The sequence below is a fragment of the Suillus plorans genome (assembly GCF_016647745.1).
Source record: "Suillus plorans strain S12 chromosome Unknown HD556scaffold_13, whole genome shotgun sequence".
NCBI lineage: Eukaryota > Fungi > Basidiomycota > Agaricomycetes > Boletales > Suillaceae > Suillus > Suillus plorans.
In genome coordinates, this window is record NW_024537397.1 from 147,835 (window position 1) to 163,089 (window position 15,255).

Below are 15,255 nucleotides of genomic sequence, written 5' to 3' on the forward strand. Positions count from 1 at the left end.
CCTCAGTCTTTGGTTTCGTTAGTACTTCCTGGTAGTTCCGAGTACCTCCAAAGTTATAGAGGACAGTTCTATGGAAAACCAGTAAGTCTTGAACCCCCAATGATTGGATAAAGGTGCAAGGAGTAACTACGTACCTCGAATGTTGGTCACCTCTTGCCAGATGCTGATTATTGCGCTTACAGCTGATCGACGTCCGGGACCAAGTGGCGAGCAAAGTGTTCAGTTGTGCCCAAGTGATTTAGTTTGATCACGTGATTATTTAAGAAGGTCATATTTTGCAGATTTCATGTACTACTAGTACTAGTGATGGTATGTACTACATATACGAACCAAATCCCTTCGAGAACCTTGATTGAGCTCGGGACCGGCCTGGCCTATATAACCACGGACAAGTTGAGTGACGTGTTAACAATGCGGTTGTAGGCGTCCATTGTGAATTCTTGATGCTCTGTCGAGTCTCGATGACCATATGCATTTCGTGTCGCTGAAATTCTGGAAGCATGTCCATATAGTTCTATGACGTGGAGTGAGATAAGCACTGTCAATGAATGTTCCTGCTTTTGTGATGGGTTCCTCGATAGCCGATGTGCCGTGTCCTTCCTAGTTCTCAACGCGCCTTATGGTGAAGGCAAGAAGATATCCTCGTGGCAAAACTTGCATATGCAATGGAGAATCTTAGATAAAATTGTCACTGCAAAAATTAGAGAGTAGAACTTACTAGTACTACGCCGAAGACTTCAATTACACATCTTCTCCAAATGAGAGCGGTCCTTTCCGTGTTTTCTTCGACTTTTTCTTCGAAGCTTTCTTAGAGCCTTCGTCGCTGCCATCCAAATCTCCGACAACCTTTCGCTTGAGCTTGTTGGATTGTTGGACCTTCGCACCCGAAGAAGAAAACGACAGGGTGACCGCAGCCTCTTTTTGCTTCTTCTTCGAAGAATTCATGTCTGATTTCGCATCATCCTTGGTATCATTCTCCACTTTCTTGTTGGGATCAGGAAGTGGTGGCAATCCTTTCTCTAAACGATCTTGTCAGAAAAAGCAATATGTTTGTAGGGTGAGACGCACCCTTCCGCCTCTCATTCTCTGCTTCCCTCTCTGTGAGATGCTTGCCCTCTTTCAGCACAACTACCTGAGGTCTTTCATCAACGTCATCTTCGTCTGCGCTTCCAGGATCATCGTCGGGTCGTTGGGGTATCGCAGCACGGACAGGTATCGGTGGACGTCCTGAACCGTCATCATAGTACTGTGGCTCATCCTCGTCTTCGTCTGTTATGCCTTGAATTTTATTCTGAAATTTTTGCAAGAACGCAGGAACATGGGATTGGTACTGTAAACGAGAGGAGAGCTGTTGTCGGGTGGGTTCCTTGGCAGACATAACACCTGATTTTACTTGCTTATGGCCCATGGGCGCTCTTGACCGTGGTAGCACTTATTTGCACGTATATGGGTATGTATGCATATGTATGTTTTGCCCCTTGAGAATGATACGCGACTTTTAACGATCTCGAAGTCATAAGCAGATGCTGGGACTCACAGGAACCTCCAGCCGTACCACGAGGCAATAATATTTCTCAGGTGTATGTTCAATCGCAAAGGTCACCGCTAATATGTGCCTTTCCCTCGACTCTCTTGATGATGATACCCTCCTTGGCGTCTTTTCTGCGTTAACAGTTCCAGATGTGCTCAACCTGAGACAAGTAAGCCTTTTTCAGCTCAACTGAGGGTTTTGCTCACTCTTATCCGAAATTTTAGACATGTCATAGACTGCTATTCTTCTCAAGTCAGCAGATTGTATGGCAGAATATTGGTTCTTCTCAGATATTGCAGCAGGGCATACCCTTCTCTAAGAAACCACTCTCGAGTTTCTCTGTTCGTGATCTAGAGGAGAGAGTACGCCGTGCCTACCATCTTGGGGAAGCTTGGAAAGCTCCTTCAATTACATTTCGCGCGTCTAGCTTCGCAGCCAGCAGGGGGGGCCCTATTCAAGACATCCACTTCATTCCTGGCTATGATCGGAGATGGCTCATCACAGTTTCTCAGGGTATCTGGTCGATGATCACACTCTGGGATCGCCGTAACTTGACGCGAGTCACTTCCTGGTCCCCCGAAAAGGCTGTTTTCTCTAATCTAGCAGTGAACACGTCTGAAGACTGTGAAGCTACTCTCGCGGTGTCATTGCACAGATACGAGTCTGTATTGCCTTACTGACTATGCTCGCCAGTGCACTAAAGCATTCACAGCTCCGTTGTGGTTGAGATATTAGCTATCACGTCTGCAGCGCCAGACTCTCCGCCGGGGTTTGAATGCGTTGCCCGACTCAACACGTTGCGTCAACCAATCGCTATGGTTGGGTCCTTAGTGGCCTTAGCTGACGATGAAGCCGAAACAATAATCTGGAACTGGAAAACGCAGGAGTACGCGGTCTTGCAAAGTCCCGTCGAAGCGGACCTTTGGAGGGTACGTCAGCCCGTTAATTCTCAACCTTGTTTTCATTATTATGAGATCTGTAGAATAAATGCACTCAAATCGTCTTTGCATACAAGACCATCCTTGTTGTCAGAGCTCGTTCAGTTCATGCATTTGCAGAGCCAAAACTAGCATCACATCCCAACACATGTGTCCACTATCCTTATGCCCAGAGCACATTTGGCTGGGTGGACGGTATCTTTGTCTCTAATCCGCCATTTTCGCCTAAGGACCCCACAAGAATGGAGGGACAGCCTCTGTCAATTCTCGTGCGCACGAAGAATGATGACCCGTGGTCATCCACGTTCAAGATTCAACTCTGGACTTTGAGTCCGATGACCTCGTCTTATCAAACTACTGTCGATGGGCCATACTACAATTTTCCTCCTTCTATGACTAAAGAAATCGTCACCCCACGCCGGGGTGCCTTACGATGCACCGACATGGTGCTCGGTCCGTATGGGACTGCAGTCTGGGTACAACCAGAAGATTATTCAGTTGCGGGCCTAATCTCTTCGAACGTTCACCTGCAAAATATGCCTGTACCACAGTCTCACGAAACACTCGTCGCCGCTGCTTTCCCTGGATTACTCAATACTCAAGGTGAACCGCAGGTCAAGTCATCCTGGAAGAATTGTGGCAAGAATTGGACATGTCTTGATTACGACGAGGAAAGAGGCTGCGTCGCACTAGGCTCGGCTGCTGGTGCTGTCACTATCCTAGATATTTAAAATATAGTCCATGTCAGTGTCTGGCTCTAAATATTCGGGCATGCAACCGGCAATTTGTATGCTCCCGAGGGATATGCTAAACTCCTGTCATGCTAACTTTTAGTTCAAAATCTCTGGTAGTTGGAAACATGACGTTGGAAGTAGCAATGGTATAGACTCTCATATCATTCTGATTCCATGGAAGTACTTGATTTCCTTTGGAGGTTGTCGTTCCTAGCCTCGGCGAATTCTCGTTGGAATGGAAGGACTGCGTGGCCACGCATAAAATTGCTCACTAATGTAAGCGCAGAAGGCTATTCGTGTACCTATAACCGACCTGTTGTAAACTAGTATCAATGGATGCTGTGCACATCGTCTAATGCAGCAAAGCGACTTGTTCAATAGCATAACATGTCTCGCCACTAGAAGTGTCATGGGTGTTGATTTCTGTGTCAGGTGTGATCAGGTCTCGTTTATCTGTTGACATGCAAGGAAATCCATGGTCCCGTAAAAGTTTCCGAAAGTTTTATAAAGCTCCCATTACAATGTTTGCAATGGACATATCGTTGTGTTTATCTCTGGTAGTACATTCAGTATGAAGTCGATGTCGCCGATGCCTGGATTTCATCCCCTGGAAGGGTTCAGTATGATTGGCCCTGGGATGTATCTCCGGGATAACGGTGAGAAAGACCAGGGCTCGGACACTACGTCACCAAAGTGAGTCTCATGTCTGGTGTTGCTTAGCGAGACAGCTCACAGGGTGTTTAATTAGCGTCATTTTGATATTCGGATGGAGTACGTCATTACTCTTCTCGTTCTTGCTGAAGTCCTGGTCTAATGTGAGTTGCGTCTATAGTGGGTGCACAACGGAAGTACTTGCGGAATTATACCCATGCATATACCGAATTATATCCAAACGCGTCTCAAATCGTTGTTCGGTGCAACCCCGACATAGTATGGAGTAAAATCAGTACTATGGTGAGCACCTTAATACATCGATTGCTCACTGTTATGTTGTCGCCTCACACGATTAAAGCAACAGCGTCTCACGCCTGTTATTGATGCATTGGAGGCATTGCATTGCTTGCCATATTCTAAATCCTCTGCACAAAGGCGTCCCCGAATACTAACCCACGTGTTTTCCGGTGGTGGGTTCGCCCAGACTGAAATTGGAACAAGCTAAACCTTCACCAGGAGGCTCCCTGCAAATGACATATCTTGGTCACATGTTACAGCAGAAATACGGTTCTGTATCCGCCCAATGGTCATTCACGAGCACATTGATCCTGGACTCATGCCCATCAATTGTCAACTTCAATACAATCAAACTCACGTTCAGCGCTATGGTCCAGAACCCAATTATCAGACCCATCGTACTCACCTTCATATCCACGGTGTACTTCATCCGCTTCTGCCTACCTCTCCTGTTTGGTAAGCGAATGATGTTGGTTTCAGACATCTACGCCGACATGCAGAATCCCCGCGTCCTGCCATGGATGGGCCTCCACACGCCCCGCCTGTATCTTTTCTCGCGCAAAGATAAATTGATTCCGTGGCAAGAGGTCATGCACCATGCCGAGACAGCAAAGGAACTCGGAATGGATGTTCGGTGTGAGCTATTTGAAGAGAGCGACCATGTGGGACACATGCGGGCCGAGCCAGAGAGGTATTGGTCTTCGGTACAAGAGGTTTGGGTGGTTGCAATCTCCAAGGAGAAAGGCGAGCAGATAATATCGCAAACTCCGCCAGCTCAGTGGCGTCGCAGCTTCCTTTAGCAGTAACAGTAGTCTGCATTCCTAGTTGCCTGCCACGTCCGTTTGTTATGTATGTCTTCCTATAGTTCAAACGCAGTGACCTGGACTGCGAGATCACCTTTGGGAAATTCTTGCAAGTGTTCAGAGGGGAGGCCGGAGTCCTTCGAGACTGAGCACCTTCCAGGGTCTCCGAGTCTAAACCAGGGTAGCCGCCAGATCTGACAATACGTGCCAACATGATAGTACGAGTGCCACTTTGACTGGCATTGGATGTTGCTGTTTCAAGTTGGTGCTCTCGTCCATGCTAGCGCGGCGACGTTGATCTGTTTCGTTCGGTCGACCAATGGGCAGTGCTATATAAGTGTAAGTTAATATAGTAGTAGTAGATATCCGTTTTTTCGACAATTAATAATCAGCGAGGCTAATATAAGAAATAACCAATATTAATATTGCAGTTCCACATATCTTAGCTGATGAGCAGTCGGCGTACAATAATACCAAGCGGAGGGTATGAAAGGAGCACACCTAGGAAGATAATTGTAGCAGCTCTATAGTTGATCGATTGAAGGGGTGCTCTACACGGGTGCACTACAACAAGCGAGGCAAATCTTCCGACGTAAATCTATGTAAGTAGTCTCTGATCCTCAACTTTCCCCTTGGAGATTGCGGCTGCCCAAATATCCTGTACCGAAGCCCAATACCTCTCTGGCTCCACTCGAATGTGTGCTACATGTTCGCTCTCTTCAAACAGTTCGCAACGTGCATCCATCCCGCGCTCCTTCGCGATCTCCGCATGTCGTGTGACATCTTGCCACGGAATCAATTTATCTTTGCGCGAGAAAAGATACAGGCGGGGCGTATGGTGGCCCATCCATGGCAGGACATGAGGATTCCACATTTCGATCCGGAGGTTTTCCATAACCATTATTCGCTTGCCCAATACTAAAGATAGGCCAAGGCCGACGAAGTGCATTGTGTATAACATAGTGAGTACGATGATCCTGAGAATTGGATTCCGGATAACGGCGCTGAAAGCGAGTTTAATTGTTTTTAGGCTACCCGTTGCTGGACACGAGTCAAGGATCAATGTGCTCGTGATGAACTGTTGAATTAATGCAGAGCCGTATTTCCGCCGCAGCATATGTCCAAGAAGTGTCATTTGCAGGGAGCCTCCTGGTGGTGCATACAATGATCAGTTTGTTCCGCATTCAGTCTGCGGTGGACCTACCATTGGAAAACACGTGAGTGAGTATGCGGGGAGGTGGTTCGGCAGAAGAGGAAGATGGGAAACAATGCAGTGCTTCCAAAGCATCGATTACAGGCATGAGGCGTCGTTGCTTTTGATTGTGTAAGCCAACAAAACATCAGTGAGGGTTTGTAGGGTGCTCACTTTAGTGCCGGTTGTAGTCCAGAACACATTCGGATTGCACCGAACAACAATTTGAGATGCGTTTGGATATAATTTGGTATATGCATTGGTATAATTCTGCAAATGCCTAAGTTGTGCTCCCACTACAGACGCGTGACGTTAGACGAGAACCTAGTATGAGAAGAGTAATGGCCTACTCCATCCGAATATCAAGATGACGCTACAGAATGCCTCGTGACACGTCAGCTATTGTGCTATCACGGACATTGACTCACTTTGGTAATGTAGTATCCTGGCATTGCTCACCAGTACTCCGGAGATATATCCCAGTGCCAATTGTACTGAACCCTTCCAGAGAGCGAACCCCACTGGCAGGTTTCTGCGACTCGATCAGTGGTAAAGACATGGTAATACCGTATGTACCCTAATTAGTAAAATTTCCTTCCGTGAAACTAACAGTGGCACGTGTATTTACCCACGCCTAACACAACTATAACCATCTGATTGGGCATTCGACATTGGAACTTTGTAGTCGCAGTCGTAGGCAGTTCATGCTTAGTGCGAGATAGAATGACTCTCAAGTTGTAATATAGTCAGGTGGAGGGCAATGACCTTCAAGTTGTTTACCAAGGGTCTGGGGACATCGGATAACGTCATGGTGTACTCCGATTCTCTTCGAAGCTACGATTTATGTAATGTGTCAATCCAATTCTTACTCAAGCCCCAGTGGCTCGCACTTTTGACTGGCACTGACGAGCGCCTGTTCTTTCATATCAATGTTGGGAGTGGTATACTGATGATTTCTCGAATCACAAGAGAGTCGTGGTGTGCACTAACGGCCACCTGGACTCGGAGGTGCCGTCTGATCCATACCCTTCCCATCCCACCCTCGACCGCTTCCCTATCCTGCGCAGAAGATCAGGGACGTGCGAAGGTTTGGCTTCGCACATTCGAAGACGCCAAAACCGTCCCAAAAAATCTAGTTGAACTTACTTTCTCTCGCAGTTCTGGTCCCGGAGGACAGGTACATTCGCATTTCCTTGTGAGAATGCGGTGTGCTGAATAGATTTTGGTTAGAATGTCAATAAAGTAGAGACCAAGGTTTCTGCGCGCTGTCGTGTAGACGCACCTTGGATACCGATATGGGCGCACGAGAGTCTCGTCAAGACGGTGATTTGTGGAGCTTGACATGCAACCGTTGGACTGAAACCGTTTCATTCAAGCCATACTACGTCAAAACAACACATTCTTTACTGGTTTCATCTAGCGCGTCTCGTTCGCAAGCACGAAACATTGATGATTCCCTGAGCAAAGTTAGTTCAACTTGTCGATTCTGCATATCAAGCTAAACAGAACTTCTTCTCTCAAGATGCATGCCGTAGTGATGCATGCTGCAAAGGACTTCATTACCAGCGAACCCAGTGCAGAGCAAAGACAAAGGGTTGCCAATCTAGAAAAGGCCCACGCCAATCGAAGGAGATCGGAGAAGGATAAACGCAGCGCCGTGAAGAAGATGAGGTCCAATAAGGGATGGAGCGAATAATGTTGTTGTCAATCCTATTAAAATGTACGCATTTCCCGGTAGCACGTTCCTACAACAGGGAATCAATTCATTTCAAGCGTTCTCATTGAAATGTTCCTCATAGCGACGCTGGATTTAGCCACTCTCCGATGCTAGCTACTGATAAATCCCAGTTTACTCTGCTTGCACCAGTAAGGATGATTATCATGTCCCATTATAATAACGTTGAACGTCATACCACATCAGATTGGCATTGGGCTGGTATTCATAAAAATGGCACATTCATTCGCGCCTGTCGTCGTTACTGGGTTTCCTTACCATTGGGTAGTAAGTAAATCTGACTCTTCATGGGCGTGCACCTAAGCTTTGCATCATTGCAGTATCGGGTCGCTCCGTTTCTCGGTTCTCTGCTGGGAACTGCTTTTGACAATATCCTGAAATGGTACTCAAGTGAGATCCACCTGCTCATTCACATGTACTGATAGGTACCTTATCAAGGTTTGAATCGTCCACGCAGGAGAAGGATTCGCCGTATCTGCTTGCTAAGCCACTGAGTGACACCGAGAACCCTTTGCCTAACAGAGATGCTGCGGGAAGGAGTGCGGGAAGTGTAGGGATATGCAAACTGTGAAGAACAGCAAGGCTTATCTTCTCGGAATAGAGTATAATTATCAGCTAAATGTGCCAATGTGTATAACTTCCGAAGTCTAATGCATAATCCATGGCTATCAATGTCATGCATGTCATGGTGAAGATGCAAAACAATCAAGCAATTGTATCGGATGGCCCGAATATTCAATAAAGCGGCTTGGTTTACTGAAACCAACGTTCCTATCAACCTTTTTATGGTGGCCACAATTTCCTTTTATATTTTTCGGCGTGCCCCAGCTCGATCTAAACGATCATGTCCACCGAAACCATAACAAAACGTCTGCACATATCTGGTCTCACAACACCCGCCATCACACCTGCTGACCTTGCAAAGCGACTCGGAGCCTTTGGCAAGGTAATCTCGCTCGATGGCTTTGGTAAACTTGATGCACTAGGCCAACCGAGGCCTTTCGGCTATGCGACGATTGAAGGTCGTAAAACAGACTTGGCGAGGTGTAAGTTTTGTCTTTTTTTGTGATTTTCATGGCTGAAATTGGCCAGGCGTAAATGTACTCAGTGGAACAGTATGGAAAGGCGCCAAGCTTCGTATTGGGGATGCAAAGCCTGATTTTCGTGAACGGTCCGTCTTCGCCCTAATTCACTCACTCCACACTGACCTCGAAAAACAACAGACTCGCCTCTCTTTCCGCTCCACCACCCAAAAAACGGCGTGCCAATTCCAAGGTAGGCACCTATGCGCCTGATATGTCACTGGTCACGCCCGAAACAGCACGTACCCGAGGGGGTTGGAAGGTCACCGAGATGGGACGTGTGGTGAGAACCATGCGGATGAGACCTGAGAAAGCCTTGGAGCCGCCCAGGGTACTTACCAGTGCAGGGAAAAAGAAGTACGACAAAGATGGGAAACTTGTGACTGGGAAACGCAAAAAACGCGTCAAACTCCCCACCACGCGCGCGCGCCGCCGGACGATCGATCCGACGCGCTGGGACTCAACACATCTGAAGGGTATGTGGTTGGATGCCGAGGTAGCGGGCGTGGTGGATCTTGCAGAACACGCAGGTGGACCTGTAATCCCGAGAAAAAGACGTGATGAGGCGGCCGAGGACAGTGATAATGAACAAGATACCGAAAATGCGCCTAGTAACCCTAATGAAGATAATGACCACGAGCCTTCATCGCCGCCGGTCCTAAAATCTACTGTTTCTCCTCTTCCATCACCAGAGCTGTCACCCTTTCCCACCACTCGTTCACCCGTAACTGAAGCTACGACTGGAGCAATTCCCTCCCTTACGCAAGAAAAGCTCACCTCTCTCACATTCCTTCGCTCTCTTTTTGGGGACGGGGACGAAGGATGGGGTGGACAGGAGAGTTTGTCTGATATTGAAGATGCTCATCTTGAGGGTAAAGGTAAGGCAAGGGAGCCTCAGATCGGAACACGGATGGATGTAGATGAGGGCGAGATCGAGGAAGTTCCGCATGAGAAATACAAGGAAGTGGAAATGGGATCAGATAGAGCAATGTCTCCGCTCAACACGCAATCTCACCCTACATCCGCGTCAAAGCCATCCGCTCAGAGTCAGAAGGAAACAAAACTGAAAGATCTCTTCGCACCGAGGGAGGAGGAAGGTGTGTGCTTATTTCATTGTATATACCTCGTTTTATTCTGCTACACCTGTCTGTTTTCTTCCTCTTTTAATGCCCCCATTTCTATTCCCGCTGATCTTGACTGATTGCGACCTGTTGCAGCTGGGTTTTCATTACTCGGTCATCTCGACCTAGACTTTGAGGAGGAAGACGTTCTAGGGATTTCTGACCTTTCGCACCCCACCCAACCACATCATGCGCTACCTCCTCGTGTAGTCTCCGTTCCTCATGAGCAGCCACAAGCGCACCCAACGCTGGACTCGAACTTTCCCTTCTTTTTCCCTCTCCCACCAACCCTCCGTTCGCGTTCCTCCAACGCAAGAAATACACCTCGAGATATATTCTCCCTCTTCCCTCACGTGAGCAAAGAGACAGATAATAACAGGGAGCCCTTCTGCCGCACCCAAACTACCTCCGAAATTCACTCTCAGTGGGAGACCCAAAAAGGTGCGCTGACGAGGGAGTGGAAGGCTCGGTGGAGAGAGGCTTCGAAGGGGAAGAGAGGAAGGGACGAATGAGTTTGTTGGACTCGGGGAATTTGGAATTAGAAGATTCTTGCTCTAAGAGCATCCCTCTGGAACCTGTATCACGGGTACCATACATGGTGCACCGCGCCTTTCTTCATCTGACATGCCGAAACTTTTGACCGTTTAGCTGGCCACTAGGATGATTGATGTACTCCGCTTGCGAAGATAGTGTATCTTCAGTATCACTTCGGTACTATTGGCAACTCATTTACCCTGCCTAATACTCTCCGAGAACGTATGGTCAAAATGTGATCCATACGTCCTCGTCGTGGATGGTAGGTCAGACATACCGACTCTCATGCGCGCCAGCTACATGAGACTATTACTCTTGTATGAATAAGTCAGGATCATTGAATATGGCCTCATCTCAAATGAAGAGAGGCTCGGACTAGGCACAAAAGGAGGACTATATAGGTAATTAGAATGAGAAATATCATGCGTCAGCAAATACTAATATTGACCTCAGTCTTCGAATTGAGGGACTGAGGAGAGTTCGTTGCGGAGATGCCAGGATAATCTGGAACGAAGAACAAGTGCACGGACAGAACAGGTATAGCAAAGAGTGATTGTGTATGTAAAGTAAAATACGTACGACGAATGCGTTTTGATACAAGATACCTAATAACACGTCCCTTTCGATTACCTTATCCTCTCATGTCCGTCCCGCTGAAACCCAAACTACACCCAATCAGAAGCTTTTGAATGGAGACTAATCCAGTCCTGGAGCTGATAGTCCGCTCACAGCGGGAGACAGCATCCGCCGCGGAGGGGCCCCTCCTCCCGGCATCCCACCGCCCAGCATAGAGGAAATCATAGCTCCCAATGGATTATCAGGCTGAGTGCGTGGCGGAGGAATTGCAAAGTACAACGTTGCTATCTCCTGTAGTGTCTAAACGGTGCGGTTTGTCTTTAGAAAATCAAGCAAGCAATAATCATTTGACTCACCGTCCGAACCTCCCTGGTCGCTAAGACGCCACCTTTAGATTGATATGTTCCACAAAGCCTCACCCAGCTCTCGCGCATCACTTTATTCTTATCCCCATTTGCCCGTTGACATGTCAAGACAGCAAGCTGACAGAAGTTGAGCACAGGCTCAGTCGTATGTGTGATTTCACCCGTAGGAGTGACAGGCAATGGAGATGATTGCAGTGGCGAAATCAGTTTCGGTCGAGATGAAATCACTTGTGCAATGAACTGCGAAATGAATGTGCGAGCTCCGACGATGTTGCCATTTTGTAGATATCTGTGATGAGAAGTCATGAACCGGGGAACGAAGGAAATGGTATGGACATGAGTTCCAACTTACGGAAGTGTACCTCGAAGGGCAAAGTTCCCTAGAGCTCCACCCGCTGCTGACCATTCTATCATCATGTTCGCTAGTGAACGTGCGCTATCCCTTTTTCCTGACGCAAGGAAGTGAGGTTCTGCCGCATCGAAAGCCCCATCTACACATCGTGAGCACGACAGTCAGTTCGTAGATACTGCCGCATATACCTTTATATAAGAGCTCTCCGATATAGTGATGCAGGTCTTGGTCACCTGCGGGACAATCACCATGTCTGGCTGACCATCTAAACGCATTATAATGATGAGCCCAGGTCCCGATCCGATATGAGGTCAACCATACGATATAGATCTATCAATGATCGTTTTCCTCCATGATCCGGATGATCCAGTCAGCGCGATGAGTTGTGTTAGTCTCCCTGAGCATATCGAATCAGTGACGTATTCCCTTGCATGCGGTGGATCAGGAGCACACACCTCGAGACTCATCATCCACGGCCTCGCCCTTGCTTTCATATACTTCCAAAAGGAACAGCGTCAAATCTGTTCCGCTTCCCTGCTGGCCAACTTTCAGGAGTTCTCTCGCACTCTGGAAGAGCACGTCGATGGCAGTGTCGTACTGCCCAGACTTGCTGTACCGTGAAGCGAAGGTGCGTGCTTTCTGGTGCGCTTCGTAGGGCTGCCCAGACGCGACAAGCGGTAGGATCGCGTTCAGGGCGCGAGAAGATGAACCGGATACTGCAGGCATCGCTGTGGTTCTAGTGGTGAATGATATGGGTATGCATTTCAGTTGGATTGCATATTGTTCCAATATTGTTGGTGTCAGGGGTCCTGCCCGGCTTACTCCAACCTGCCAGACCACGGTCTAAATCAATTCTACACAAGAGGAACAGAGGACTATGGGTATGGTGGATGATTGGTGACGGTTCGATTTGCCGCGTTGCCGCGGGCATTTTTCAAAGTCCGTCTGTTCATTCACGATGTATTTCTATATATTTTTTGTATACCTATGTATGCTGTCACAGGCTGGCGGCAAGTTGTTGCAGCCACCACAAATATCTGACTCCCTTTTAGGATGGCTGCCTCCTCTCATACGCATGAAGGAACCCGAGCTTGTTGACAAGCTTGGATTGGATGAATGTGCATGAGCATATATTCTGGCGGCGGGCCAATCAGATGTGAGTCCTTCACCTCTCAGACTTTATCTTGACGAAGCATAAATACCTCCCCAGATCCCCGCTCGTCGTCATCTCCCTCTGTTCCTATGCTCGAGTTCGCAGATGGTAGTGTTATGGTATTCAATAAGCTCGGGTAGCCGTCCGACTTTACAACCAATGTGCACCGAGGTAGTATGAATTCTGTGCGCCCGCCGCCGGCTGACTCAATCGTCCTCAGGATGTATTCAGGATGCCTCTGCAATGATATCGATGGCGCACTATACCCAGTCTCATTCCTATGTTTCACCTTACATTATCACTTTCTAGATACTTATATGTGGCTCGAGGCTTTGTACCTGTTTCCTCGTTGAATGAAACCTGGTTGTGCGCTGGATGCGGCATACGTTTGACATTTGTATGCTAATAATACCAGTTTCAATAATACACTAAACTACTATGAATTGGGGGCTGTAGAGCTAAAGGGTTGCATACCGAATGCACGACAATAGAAGTTGCATTTATGTGTAGACTTGAAGGCATGAAATGCCTCGGTACAGTTTCCTTCGCCAAAGTTAGCTGAATATTCGCTGTAAATCAAGTTAATGACAATTGAAAGATATGCGAAGTATGAACTGACGGTCCGGTCATGACTTGGCAGTCAGTGAGAAGATTCCCAGATCCTGAAAAAGTTGTTCAGAACACGATCAATAAAAATGAAGGCTGCATTACCTTGAAAATCAGATAGATAGACGACCTCATTTGTGAGGCGATGCTGTACGTGTTGTGCAAAGCACAGGAACAGTCCAATTTTCTCCTCAAACCCCCGCAAATGATAAGTGGGAACAGCGGAGTTATTATTGATATACTTGATAAACTTGCCCTCGATCCTTTCCTCCAATAGATATGTTGCTGCTCCAGCATGATCAGAAGTATCGTCAGGGATTGCAACTGCAGCATGCACAAGTCGAAGACGAGGAACCTGATCTGCAACATGGATTATAGATACCTTCGCTAACACCATAATCTAGAATATCTTGGAAACCTGGGGTCCAGCGCCGTCGCAGCTGGCTCCAAAAAATCTCAGGCTTGATGTTGCGATGTTGACCCTTGAATTTGTGTTGCAATGTGCGCGCCAATGCTGGGTCTTGCAGGTGGCGAAGTAAGGTGTGGCCATTAGCGATTCCATTGTTCTCACTTCCAGGATCGCTCTGAGTGACTAGGGGCATAACTGGAAGAATCAAAATTGATTTATCTACAGTTGATACGCAGTGACATATTACTAGTGTGCTTACCACTGAGAGCTTGTACTGTATTGCAGTACCATCCAAAAATAAGGCGAGGATTACGGTTGGTCCACCAAATCTTTAACCACAGTATACGTCCCGAGAACGGCTCAATTGCAACATGCAAGAACAGCTGGAATCGACGCCACTTATCATGCTGATCAAATACCCAGATGTCGTTAACACCGGCTGTCCAGTAGATGCTTCTCTTCAGTCGTCGACTCTTGCGAGCCAGAACCTCTTCCGGATGATGGAGATTCATGTAGCTAAGTATCAATGCCCTGTGTGCAAAATTTCTCATACCACAATGCAAAAATATGACTACTGGTAAGCGCACCTTGGAACAGTGATTTTCTCTTCATGCAGAAGAGTCTGCCTCATATCATGTGAACCTTGTTGTGGGAAGCGTGCCCGCACTCGCTCAATAGCAGGTCCTATACTTGCAATAGTGTGTGCTTGTCCGCGTGCAGACTTCAGCTTCCATTGAGATCGCCGCTTTTTCAGTAGGTCGATCCTGTAATCAAACTATGTATTGAATGTGTGTTTGATAAGAAGTCGATGGGTGACTCACGAAACATTGTACATATCGGTATCGTAGTGCTTGCGTAGATGAGAGACAATTTCAGAATTATGATACCCCTTCGCAACAAATTCTTCAATGAATGGTCTGATAAGTTCATCGGGGGCTGTTGATTGAACATGAGGAATCAGTGATCATTCAGATCATAGTGCAGACTAGCCACTCACGAGCCGGAACTCGACCATTTTTACCAAGTGCATTTGGCATCTGTCCGAGTCTCGAGTGTGGAAGCAATCAATAAGAGAGTGATAGACGTGGCACCTTTGTCTGCCCTTTTAAAAAAGAGCACCTCAGCCTTATTGAGTATTGCGACTGCAGACATTGAAGTCATTCACGTAAAGAA

The 15,255-nt window shown here is 47.4% G+C and overlaps 8 protein-coding genes across 8 annotated transcripts; 4 read left to right on the top strand and 4 right to left on the bottom strand.

Annotated features, from left to right (window-relative positions):
- Positions 1 to 741: 741 nt before the first annotated feature.
- HD556DRAFT_1232170 (uncharacterized protein) lies at positions 742 to 1,378 on the bottom strand (the record flags this gene model as incomplete). The annotated part of the gene is made up of 2 exons (XM_041297490.1): positions 742 to 1,019; positions 1,069 to 1,378. 2 exons carry the CDS (start codon positions 1,376 to 1,378, stop codon positions 742 to 744), a joined length of 588 nt encoding a protein of 195 aa, XP_041163148.1.
- A 232-nt stretch (positions 1,379 to 1,610) lies between these two features.
- On the top strand, positions 1,611 to 3,200 carry HD556DRAFT_1305931 (uncharacterized protein; the record flags this gene model as incomplete). Its single annotated transcript, XM_041299844.1, has 4 exons — positions 1,611 to 1,700; positions 1,756 to 2,192; positions 2,244 to 2,460; positions 2,514 to 3,200. The coding sequence occupies 4 exons, from the start codon at positions 1,611 to 1,613 to the stop codon at positions 3,198 to 3,200; spliced, it is 1,431 nt and encodes a 476-aa protein (XP_041163149.1).
- Positions 3,201 to 3,792: 592 nt separating this feature from the next.
- HD556DRAFT_1440174 (uncharacterized protein) lies at positions 3,793 to 4,954 on the top strand (the record flags this gene model as incomplete). Its single annotated transcript, XM_041306077.1, has 5 exons — positions 3,793 to 3,896; positions 3,952 to 3,974; positions 4,036 to 4,157; positions 4,222 to 4,327; positions 4,374 to 4,954. 5 exons carry the CDS (start codon positions 3,793 to 3,795, stop codon positions 4,952 to 4,954), a joined length of 936 nt encoding a protein of 311 aa, XP_041163150.1.
- A 406-nt stretch (positions 4,955 to 5,360) lies between these two features.
- On the bottom strand, positions 5,361 to 6,720 carry HD556DRAFT_1350669 (uncharacterized protein). The gene is made up of 5 exons (XM_041302356.1): positions 6,578 to 6,720; positions 6,500 to 6,522; positions 6,324 to 6,445; positions 6,162 to 6,270; positions 5,361 to 6,106 (listed from the first exon to the last, which is right to left on the bottom strand). Exons 1-5 carry the CDS (start codon positions 6,706 to 6,708, stop codon positions 5,556 to 5,558), a joined length of 936 nt encoding a protein of 311 aa, XP_041163151.1. The 5' UTR covers positions 6,709 to 6,720; the 3' UTR covers positions 5,361 to 5,555.
- A 1-nt stretch (position 6,721) lies between these two features.
- Positions 6,722 to 8,344, top strand: HD556DRAFT_1350672 (uncharacterized protein). Its single transcript, XM_041302357.1, has 7 exons — positions 6,722 to 7,326; positions 7,380 to 7,472; positions 7,526 to 7,615; positions 7,672 to 7,869; positions 7,949 to 8,015; positions 8,071 to 8,151; positions 8,205 to 8,344. Exons 1-4 carry the CDS (start codon positions 6,910 to 6,912, stop codon positions 7,843 to 7,845), a joined length of 774 nt encoding a protein of 257 aa, XP_041163152.1. The 5' UTR covers positions 6,722 to 6,909; the 3' UTR covers positions 7,846 to 7,869; positions 7,949 to 8,015; positions 8,071 to 8,151; positions 8,205 to 8,344.
- A 384-nt stretch (positions 8,345 to 8,728) lies between these two features.
- HD556DRAFT_1305934 (uncharacterized protein) lies at positions 8,729 to 10,599 on the top strand (the record flags this gene model as incomplete). Its single annotated transcript, XM_041299845.1, has 4 exons — positions 8,729 to 8,930; positions 8,977 to 9,055; positions 9,108 to 10,063; positions 10,184 to 10,599. The coding sequence occupies 4 exons, from the start codon at positions 8,729 to 8,731 to the stop codon at positions 10,597 to 10,599; spliced, it is 1,653 nt and encodes a 550-aa protein (XP_041163153.1).
- A 381-nt stretch (positions 10,600 to 10,980) lies between these two features.
- HD556DRAFT_185305 (uncharacterized protein) lies at positions 10,981 to 12,756 on the bottom strand. The gene is made up of 6 exons (XM_041309831.1): positions 12,370 to 12,756; positions 12,236 to 12,311; positions 12,103 to 12,179; positions 11,915 to 12,053; positions 11,554 to 11,851; positions 10,981 to 11,497 (listed from the first exon to the last, which is right to left on the bottom strand). The coding sequence occupies exons 1-6, from the start codon at positions 12,638 to 12,640 to the stop codon at positions 11,318 to 11,320; spliced, it is 1,041 nt and encodes a 346-aa protein (XP_041163154.1). The 5' UTR covers positions 12,641 to 12,756; the 3' UTR covers positions 10,981 to 11,317.
- Positions 12,757 to 13,984: 1,228 nt separating this feature from the next.
- Positions 13,985 to 15,016, bottom strand: HD556DRAFT_1232408 (uncharacterized protein; the record flags this gene model as incomplete). Its single annotated transcript, XM_041297506.1, has 4 exons — positions 13,985 to 14,277; positions 14,342 to 14,613; positions 14,670 to 14,846; positions 14,904 to 15,016. Coding segments are annotated over 4 exons (855 nt in total), but the record flags the coding sequence as incomplete, so codon positions are not given.
- Positions 15,017 to 15,255: the final 239 nt, after the last annotated feature.

Coding starts and splice junctions, on each gene's coding strand:
- HD556DRAFT_1350669 (XM_041302356.1), bottom strand. CDS start 6,708: ATGTCTTTACCACTGATCGAGTCGCAGAAACCTGCCAGTGGGGTTCGC. Junction 6,446..6,499: donor CATCTTGATATTCGGATGGA/GTAGGCCATTAC, acceptor ACGCGTCTGTAG/TGGGAGCACAACTTAGGCAT. Junction 6,107..6,161: donor CACTCACGTGTTTTCCAATG/GTAGGTCCACCG, acceptor ATGCACCACCAG/GAGGCTCCCTGCAAATGACA.
- HD556DRAFT_1350672 (XM_041302357.1), top strand. CDS start 6,910: ATGACCTTCAAGTTGTTTACCAAGGGTCTGGGGACATCGGATAACGTC. Junction 7,327..7,379: donor GTTCTGGTCCCGGAGGACAG/GTACATTCGCAT, acceptor GATTTTGGTTAG/AATGTCAATAAAGTAGAGAC. Junction 7,473..7,525: donor ACGAGAGTCTCGTCAAGACG/GTGATTTGTGGA, acceptor GTTTCATTCAAG/CCATACTACGTCAAAACAAC.
- HD556DRAFT_185305 (XM_041309831.1), bottom strand. CDS start 12,640: ATGCCTGCAGTATCCGGTTCATCTTCTCGCGCCCTGAACGCGATCCTA. Junction 12,312..12,369: donor CGTGGATGATGAGTCTCGAG/GTGTGTGCTCCT, acceptor CGATATGCTCAG/GGAGACTAACACAACTCATC. Junction 11,498..11,553: donor CGACCAGGGAGGTTCGGACG/GTGAGTCAAATG, acceptor CGCACCGTTTAG/ACACTACAGGAGATAGCAAC.